The following is a 9,975-nucleotide window of genomic DNA, read 5'->3' as shown; positions in this document are numbered from 1 at the left end:
ATGTGGGACGTGAGGAGGGCCGTGTCCCAGGTCTTGGTTAAGCCCCTGGGATGTGCCCCACCAAGTGTGGGTCCTTAGCGTTGCACAGGAAAGAATTCAAGTGTGAGGCACAGTTTGTTGCCGGTGGATCCAACCGGTGCTCCAGGTTCTTGTCCCGTCACAGAAAGAATTCAGAGACAAGATGTAGAGGTTAAAAAAAGTAAAGTGAGGATTTACTAAAGGATGGATAGTACACTTTCAAGGGAAGAGCAGGCAGGCTCAGGTGAGCAGCTGCCCTGAGTTTCTTTGGCAAGGTAGTTACATAGGGTGTAAAATGAATGGGCGGAATATTCATTGAAGAGGGAAGGGCTTGAGGTCGTATTTCCTGATTATCATCCCAACTCCACCTTCCCAAAGGGAGGAGGGATTTTTGTCCTTATTTAATCTGAATCAGAAGTGTCATGGCGTCGGTGCATTATGGGTACTTCTGACCTGCAAGGCTAATTTTATTGAAATGAGGGCATAAAGAGCAAAAGAGCATTTGGACTCTGGAAATTCCTGCCTTTTCTGACCTTTCTGTGTTGGTCTCCAGGCCAAACGGTGTGGCCTCTTTTTAGCCCAAAGATTCCTGCTTTTCTTTCTCTGCCCAGGGACCCCTAGTGCACATGCATGTTTCCTGCATTTGGCTTGTGCCCCTCCTTTCTGCCTAATTCTGCCATTTGGCATGCATCCCCCTTTCTCTGCTCATATCTAGCTATCTGCTGCTCTAACACTGTGAAGTCAATCAACTAATGCTTGGATTTGTTAACCTTCGTCCCAATTCTATGCTGAATTTTCCAGTTCATGGCCCTTCACGAATGTGCATACACCACACACTCCTTCCATGAATATGCATGTACCTTTAGCTTAAAACTTCCTTAAATTTGATGTTCAGGGAGACACTGCTTTGGGAAAGATCCCCTGCATTCTCCTCACTTGCTGCAAGTAATATGTCCTTCCTTCCCCCAATCTTTGGCTTGGTTTTGTCTTCTGGAGTGAACCCAGGTTTCCGAGTAACATTATTCCTACCCCCAGCTGCCCAGCCCAAACTCCAGTTTAGCTGCTCAAAGGAGTAACGCTTTCTGTCGTCTCCGGTCAGGAGCTATTTTCTTTCTTGCATGTAACACAGTGAGGAGCATGTAAATACGGAGAGAAACGGTGAGCAAAAGACAACCCCCGAGCCCTCCAGAGCTACCATGCAACGGCAGAGAAGACACTAATCCAGTGATTACACAAGGAATCCAAAACAAAGTTAAAAAGTAAAGTTGCAAATGACATCAGAGCTGGGAATGGAATGTACCTAGTAAAGATAAGAGCCTATAGCATGGATTTTGATGTAGTGAAGTTTTGCCTGAGAAATTGAAGACAGAGTTAATTCAAAGAGGGAGGAAAGCTTTCTCGGCTGACAGGACACGCTCGTGGAGGGGTATAAATTGGCACATTGCGGGAAGTAAAGAAATAGAGTGCACTTTCCCTAAAAAATCCAGGCTTTTGTGGGGATCAGCGTGAGGAGGGTGGTTATGGAAGGACTTACCTAGTTTGTCCCTTAGCAGCCGCCATCCGGCCAGCCGTGGCCGCGACCTCGCCGCACTGATTACTGGGAGTTGTAGTCTCGCGGAGGGAGCAGGCATGGCGGCCTCCATGGCGAGGGTCGGCCGGCCTGCAGCAGGCTTGGGCGGAAGCTTTCGAGCCGCCAGGGCCCTGCTCCCTGCGCCATCGTCTGTCGCTTGCGGTAGGTGCAGCGGGCCTCGCGAGCTCGCCCGCCCGCCGAATGAACCCAGGATCAGGGTAGGGGGGAGACGAGGCTGGAAGTCAGGGGGCGACCTCGGGGGAGGCCTCTCGTGGGACCGCGAGTCCGGTGCGGGGAGATGGCGAGGTCTGGCCGGAGCTCTGGGCAGGCGCGAGCCGGCTTGACCTCTGTGTCCGCTCCCGCAGGGGCCCTCGCGGGGCCGGGCTGCCGGCGAGTCACCGGACCTTCGCATCCCGGCGCCTTCCAGCCGCCGCCGAAACCGGTCATTGTGGACAAGCGCCGCGCCCAGCGTTCGGAGAGCAGGTGAGGCCCGCGCCCGGGCCCGAGGCCTGCTTTTGGGGTCTGTGAGCTGTGGCTCCTGCAGTCGCTTTAGACCTGCAGAGCGGGTCTGCAGCTCCCGTGGCAGGAGCTTGTGTGCAGGAATCCGAGAAGGGCGCCCAGCCCGGTTGGTTTCCTTCTTTTCTTCCACCCAAGCCGGCGTGGACGTTCCCTGCAGTCTTACTAGGTTAGAACGTCAAGTAGGGATCCTCCAGGTTGGAAGCTCTGTGTCAATTTTTCTCTGAAGTACATCGTATTTTACTTTATTTAGGAACGCATCGTTCCTCCCTGGTTGGAAACGGATTGCCCGCAACAGTCTTAGTTCCGCAGCTCACTGTGTTTTACTGTCCCTCGCAAAAGCGATGCAGTGGTAAAAAAAAATTTCCACTAATTTGTGTCTGAAACTTGCTCTTCAAGACAGTGTGCTTAAAAACCTTGTTTACTTAAGGACGGTGGTAATTTTGAGGTACATGAAAATTTAGGTGATCTAGGATTTGCAGAAGGTGTTTCTGTAGAACTGTATAACAACCTTATTAAAAAGCGAATTTTAGGAGGGGAAGGTTGGTGTGACTTTTAGGCTTTTTGAAAGGGTTCTGCGTCGTCGATTGGATTATCTCTGTGTTTAACATTTAAAATATCCTGTGATTCTAAGTTGAAATAAACTTGAAGTTAAGAAACCTTGAGATTCTGAGTAAGATTTCTCTGTAGAGATTTTTGTTTTGTTTTTGTTTTTGAAAGTGGAAAAGACGTGTGTCTCTTAAATGGCAGCACTTAATATAATACAATTAAATGGGAATTACTAATTTGGTAAACAGTTTTTAAAAGTTTATTATAAAGTTTGAGGTCTTAGTAAAGTTTCTAAACTAAACTTTCTACGCTATAAACCTTTCCTCCTAGATGGTATACAAGTTAAAGAAAGTAATATGGAACAAGGAGACATATGTATGGACAAGGAGACGTGAACAAAAATGAACACAAAAGTAATGTTTGTAATCAGAACTTAGAGCAGTCCAGATGCCCTTCAGTAGGTGAATAGGCACGTGCATTCACATAATGGGCAGTTACACGGCAGTGAAACATGAATGAACTAGAGTTAACAGAGATTAACTTCACAAATACGATGTGTGAGAAAAGCAACCTGCAGAAGAATTGATACAGTGTGATAGCATTTTTATATTGCCCAGACATAACATACATGTGTAAAATATAAAATAGTTTACAAGGGAAATTCTGCACTTTCACAGAGCAATCAAACCTCGCTCTCCCAATAGCTGTGCAAACTGACATTATGTGTCTTCTGATACGACAGGATAATATCACATAATCACCTCTGTAATATTTTTATTAAAAGTGTTTAACCTTGGTCTAGGCATGTGGATGAATAAACGAAACGAGAATCCAGGGATGGTCTGTAAGATTATAGGCTTTGACTTTTCAAAGAAGTTGGTGATAATGAAAACAGGAATGTGGGGAATAGTACTAGTTTAAGAAACTAAAGAAGCTAACAGCCAGATACAGTGTGTGAAGTTTGACTGTAGCTCGGATCAGGCACCAAGTAGCTATAAAAGGAGCAATTAGGTATATTTAAATGTAAACTATATTAGCTCATACTGTTGAATTGATGCTGAAGTTCTTAGGTGTTACACAAGTGTTGTGATAAGTGTAAGAGAAAGTCCTTATTAGCAGTAGCCTCCTGAAGTACTGAGGGATGAAATGCCTTGCTGTCTGATGTTTTCAAATGTTTCAGGAAAAAAAAATTATATGTATAAATAAATAGGGAAAAATGTTGGCAGTTGATGAAACAATGTGTATTATATATATGGGTGGTCATTGTATTACTGTTTCAACTTTTTGGTAGGTTTGACACGTTTCAAAGTAGAAAATTGAGGAAAAGGAAGAAATTCGTAGGAATATTCGTCACCAAATTTAATTACCCCGTAGTATTAACTATGGGGGTAGGGAGGGGTGCATAGGGGCTTCAACTGTATTGATCATTTATTTCTTGAGGTGGCTGACAGGGACATGTATTTTCATTGTAACGTCATTTATCCTTTTCTGTAGATTAAATATTTCATGATGAGTTTAAAATCAGTTTGAGAACAGGAAGATTATTTTTAAAGTCAGTTTGCAGTTGGTGGTTTTTATGTTTCTGTCTTTTGCAACATAATTTATTATAACATGTACAACTCAAAGTGAGGCCTCTGGATATGGTCACAGGCTTTGGAATCTGACAGACATGCCTACATTTAAATCTTGACTCGTTAAGTTCATAGCTAATGAAATAATAGGTCTGCTATTTACCCTCTCTAAGCTTCGTTTTCTTCATCTTCACCTGGTTGTTGTAAGGATCAGTTTACACTATAGATGTTTAATAAAGCTTTTAACACAACTCTGGGTGAATACTTGGGAACTGTTAGCTACTCTTGAGCACCGACAATTCTAGAAATAAAATGGACTTTTCTTATATAGAGAAGGAAGAATAAAACATGTCAACATCCTAATCTTTTACTCTATTTGGTAAAGCAATGACTTTTCTTTTAATGATCTTTTAAGTTTGCTTTTTAATTTTTTAAAATTTATGTTTTTCACAGGTTCTTGAGTCCTGAATTCATTCCTCCAAGGGGAAGAACAAATCCTCTGAAATTTCAAATAGAAAGAAAAGATATGTTAGAAAGGAGAAAAATACTCCACATTCCAGAGTTCTATGTTGGTCGGTAACAGCTGGATGCTTTTATTACTAGTGGTTGGAGGGGTTTTCTTGGCATAGAGAAAATTGTTTTTCACCTGTCTGTGTTTTACCCGTATGAGGTACTTATTCCTAATAGTATGTTAAAATATTTAGGATGTTTTGAAGTTCCCTGGAAGTGCTGTTGTTTCCGCATCTCATGTAAAAGTTCACTTCTCTTTTGAATTTCTAGGGAGCATTCTTCGTGTCACTACTGCTGACCCATATGCCAGTGGAAAAACCAACCAGTTTCTGGGGATTTGCATCCAGAGATCAGGAACAGGACTTGGAGCTACTTTTACCCTTAGGAATACTATTGAAGGGCAGGGTGAGTTTCATTTCATTATTTTGATTTTCTGGAAAATGGTATCTCAGGATTCTTTTTTATTTTCTTTATCCTGGGATAAGAAAGTGGAACTTGAAAGTAAATGGGATCTCTGCGGGATGACATGGAGCCTGTGGCCTAGGAATGGTATGAGAATTGAGGTTGCTGAGTAAATAGAGTTGGTGCATTGCTTTTTCCTAGAAAAGGCTTCTTTTTGTTACAGGGACACCACCATTAGAAGTAGTCTTTCCAAATCATGGCAAAATCAAAGGAGGAGACGTGACTGTAGAGCAGTGTGGGGACATTCATTTTAGGAGCAGTTAACCCATGAGAACATTAAGATAAACATAATGATGTCCTTGTAAGTTCATTTCTCCTAAAATGAATGGCCCCCATTTTGCTTTATATTACAGCAGTTATCACAATTATTAGTTATATAAGAATTGGAGGAATTTCAAAAAAAGGCAAAAATACGTTTGCTGTGCCTAATAAGACAGAGGAACAAGTGGTAAAACTCTGGAAAAAGTTACGAATCAAAAGGCAGGAACAGTAAATGTTTCGTGCTTAAAGTTGTGTCTTCGTGGTCTCTAACCGTGCAGTAGTGTGTTGAGAGAAACTGAACGTGACAGCAGTCGCTGCCTTCCCTGTCCTGTAGTGACCTGCGGTACTGTGCATGTAGGAACTCAGCAGGACTTGGCTGCGGATAGGAGCTTGTGCCTCCAGTCAGGCTGTATACTTAGAGTAATCTTGTAATAGAAAGTTGTACTTGAGCAAAGATGTGACAGACCTGAGTTTGATCTTTTTGTTTAAAATTGAGATAATTTCTACGTCCCAGGGTTGTGGTCAGTTGATTGTGATGTTGTGCATGAAGTCCTGGACACAGAATACTCAAAAGTATTAGCTCTGTGTTGCCACTTTCTACCGTTAACGTCTTGACTGTTCGTAACCTACTGGTACCTTCTCCATTGATACTTCCTACTTTGATGGTTCCTTCTAGTCCCTTGGCTTTAAATACCATCCGTGTGGTGTTAATTCCCAGATTCATATCTTGTGGACTGACCCTTGTTACGGATTTGCACATACAACTACCTATTTGACATCTTCATTTGGGCATCTAAAATAAGCATGAAACAAGTTCAGAACAACAGTTTATTTCCTTCAGTGTGTTCTCACAGTTTTTTCTATTTCCATCAGCTGTACCACTCCCCACCCATTTACTTAAACCCAAAACTTAGGAGCTATTTTAAAAAAAAAATATTTTATTATTATATTGTTTTAAAATTTATTTTTAATTTTAATTTTTTAAAATTTAATTTAATTTTTTTTTAATGGAGGTACTGGGGATTGAACCTAGGACCTCTTGCATGCGAGGCATGCACTCTACCACTGAGCTATACCCTCCCTCCAGGAACTATTTTTAATTATTCTTTTTCACACATTCCGGTCCATCAGCAGTCTCTAAAACTTTTATCCCAGTTCTGTCTGTTTTTCCATGTCCATTGCTACCAGTCTTGTGCATGCCACCATCATCTGCCTACAGCTCTGTGCAGTATCTCTCATGTACTTTCCTGTCCCACCAGGTTACTGTGCTCCAGCCAAATGGGCATTTTTCTGGTTTCTTTGCATTTGCTGTTCTTCCTGCCTGGAGCATTCCTGGCCCTTCATAGAACCAGGTTAAATGTCATCTTTTCAGAGAGGCTTTCACTGACTATACGCTTTAGTTGCCCTCGCCCCAGTCCCAGTGTCATCACCCTGGATTGTCTTCATTGTATGACATTACCTTGGTGGTGGCTTGTTTATTTGTTTATCATCCACTAGAATGTAAACTTTATGAGAGGAGAAGAATTTTACCTATTTTGATTTTGCTGTAGGCACAGCTCCTAAATCAGTGCCTATAACAATAGATTGTACAGTGAATGCTGGCTTAAATCCTGGTATTAACACAGGGGTCAATGTTGATCATGTGTTTTACTATTTATATATTTTTTTGGGGATTAGTCCAGGAATACACTCAGAATACACTCTTCCCCTTAAATGTTCGATGATACAGATGATATATATTAACCTATTACACATAGCATCTTGGAAACACTCAAAGCTATTTCTAGCTTGCTTCATGTAAGAAGGAGGGCTTCAGAGTGTTAACAAACCAGGGCCATCTTAAGAGGACTTCTATACCAAAGTTAGAACTTAAAAATGTACTTTCTCTTTCTGCATCATTAATTCTGTTGCTCTTAATGTAGAGGAGATAAAGCTTTATTTAAGTAATTAGGAAATGAACAAGAACATGACAGTGAAGAATTTATTTAAACTTCCAGCTAAGTTAATACTGTCAAAATTAAGGAGATACATGGCTCACCCTACTTATAGAAGACGTTTTTCTTTAGACTTTATCATTCTCATTCTAATTCAGGTTTTCTCATTTTTTTAATCTATATGGATTTTAGTTTATTTCTATTTCTTTCTGTAATCTTCATTTTAAAGATTATATATTTATATCGTATTTCCTACATGCAAAAAACCTGAGCTAATTCCTTCATGAAATAGCTTTTATCGTAGTAAGAGGCATATGCAGGAATCTGAATTTAGATTGTAAGAATATGTTATATTCTTCTCTTCTTAGGTGTTGAGATTTGCTTTGAACTTTATAATCCTCGAATCCAGGAGATCCAAGTGGTCAAATTAGAGAGACGGCTGGATGACAGCTTGCTGTACTTGCGAGATGCCCTTCCTGAGTACAGCACTTTTGATATGAATATGAAACCAGTAGCACAAGAACCTAGCCAAGAAGTCCCTGTTAATCAGGTATGAAGTTGTACATTTGAACTGGAAGTTCAAGAATAAAATCAGAAATACGTATCTTAATGACAGCTTTTAGAGGAATTTTTGCTTGCAGCTGTCAGCCTAATGTATTCCCTGCCTTGTGTTTTCCGTAGCTGAAAGTGAAAATGAAGCCTAAGCCCTGGTCCAAACGCTGGGAACGTCCAAAATTTAATATTAAGGGGATAAGATTTGACCTTTGTTTAACTGAAGAGCAAATGAAAGAAGCCCAGGAGTGGAGTCAGCCGTGGCTTGAGTTTGATATGATGAGGGAATATGACACTTCAAAAATTGAAGCTGCAATATGGAATGAAGTTGAAGCATCGAAAAATTCCTGATCTGAGAATGAATTGGGTTACTTGCGGAGGATATACTGACTCTCCAAGGATTTATGTAGAAACTAATTTTATATAAAAGGACCCAGTCATTAAATCAACTAAGATTCATTATTTTATGGGTATTATTAAAATAAATAAAATTAGCACACCGGTTTATTACTTTAAAAAGAAAAATACACATGCCAAGCAGTCTGAAGTCCATTCTCTTAATGGAGGCAAAGCCACAGTCCAACTGTTACCCTGATGCTCTTCCCTGAGCTTGGAAAGTGGATGGGATCACTTTTTAAATCTGTGAAAGAAATCATAAATACAAAAATTGTATGATTTAAGGAGTAATGGTAAGATAACCTTTCGTGTACCCACCATCAGGTTGAGAAGTAAAACATTTAGTCTAAGTAAAACATTATCTAAGCAAGTTAAGAAATAGAACGTTTACTGGGATGCAGGAAGACCTGATGTGTCTGCAGTTGCACCCCTCCCCTGCCCAGAGGTGGGCGCTCTCCTGACTCCTGTTAATCATTCCCTTGCATTTCTTTTAGGTTACTACATACACATAGATTCTTCAACAATATAATTATCTTGAGAAATCTGTTGGCAGGTATAAAAGGACAACATTGTCCTTATTACATGAAGGCTTCCAGGAGAGCATAACAAAGTCTGGGTTATAGTCTGGCTTCAGCTTCCATGGGAGTTTACAAAAACCACTTTTGAGGAAGTTCATGGCTAATGTTATAAGTGGGTCCTGCTAAATAAGAAAGCTCACCAGAGGGCCTATGGCAGGCTGTGGTGTGAACTGGATGACTGATGTCTGGCAAAAATGTGGTCAGAGGGAACAGACGGCTCTGCATTTTCTGGTTCTCAGTCCATGGTGAGCTAATCTTCAGCTCGAAGGAGTAGGTCAAATCAGTACCTCCGTATGGTGACAGGAGTGTCTTTGCTGATCTATAGCTGAGATGGAATGGGAAACTGGTACGTAACCGCATGTGGTAAAGACCAGCCTGTAGACAGTTCAGACCAGGCTCCCCTGGGCCTGCTGTTCCTCAGGTTTAAAAGAGTACAGCAAGTGGCAGCATGGATGTTGAGGAGGGGAGCCATTAACCTGTCTGTATCTTGAATCCTCCTGCTCAGATCTATGCTCTTGTGCCTAGTTTTTTGAGATTTTCATTTACTTCCCTCCTGTGCGGATCCGTTTTTTGGATTCTTCGTTTTCCACTGTATTGGCTTTATTGTTTTCCATTTTAATGAAACACATCCTCTGGTAGCTTCTAGAGGAAGTATGTAGGAAGATTTTTGATCTTGCATGTCTGTCATATTTGATATTTTATAAAATTCTCGGTGGGAAATAATTTTCCTTCAGAATTTTGAAGGTGTTGCTCCATTGTCTTGTTTCCAGTTGTGCTGAGAAATCCAAAACCATTTTGACTTCTGTTCTGTGAATGTGGTGAGCCTTGGTATGGCTTTTATTCATGATGTGAGGTATCTAATGAGTCCTTTCTGCACGGCAGCCCGAATCTTTCAGGTCCGGGAAACTTTCAGACTTCGCTGATGATCTCCTCTCCTCAGCTTCTCTCTTTCTGGATCTGGTGTTTTGATTTTGGATCTCCAAGACTGGATCTCTAGCTTCCTACCCTCCCTCCATCTGTTTTTCAGTGATTTGATTCAGTCTTCCAACTCTGCTGTA

At 41.3% G+C, this 9,975-nt stretch overlaps 1 protein-coding gene and 1 non-coding gene across 2 annotated transcripts; one reads left to right on the top strand and one right to left on the bottom strand.

Moving 5' to 3' along the window:
• Nucleotides 1-1,621: 1,621 nt before the first annotated feature.
• MRPL19 (mitochondrial ribosomal protein L19) lies at nt 1,622-8,392 on the top strand. The gene is made up of 6 exons (XM_010967983.3): nt 1,622-1,750; nt 1,954-2,071; nt 4,678-4,796; nt 5,005-5,139; nt 7,760-7,941; nt 8,073-8,392. The coding sequence occupies exons 1-6, from the start codon at nt 1,648-1,650 to the stop codon at nt 8,292-8,294; spliced, it is 879 nt and encodes a 292-aa protein (XP_010966285.1). The 5' UTR covers nt 1,622-1,647; the 3' UTR covers nt 8,295-8,392.
• On the bottom strand, nt 6,466-6,538 carry TRNAA-CGC (transfer RNA alanine (anticodon CGC)). Its single transcript has one exon. It is a non-coding gene; the product is annotated as a tRNA-Ala (tRNA).
• Nucleotides 8,393-9,975: the final 1,583 nt, after the last annotated feature.

This window comes from Camelus bactrianus, chromosome 28 (assembly GCF_048773025.1).
Source record: "Camelus bactrianus isolate YW-2024 breed Bactrian camel chromosome 28, ASM4877302v1, whole genome shotgun sequence".
In the NCBI taxonomy this organism is placed as follows: domain Eukaryota; kingdom Metazoa; phylum Chordata; class Mammalia; order Artiodactyla; family Camelidae; genus Camelus; species Camelus bactrianus.
The sequence above is the reverse complement of the archived record's forward strand: the minus strand, read 5'-3'. Positions and strand labels throughout refer to the sequence as shown.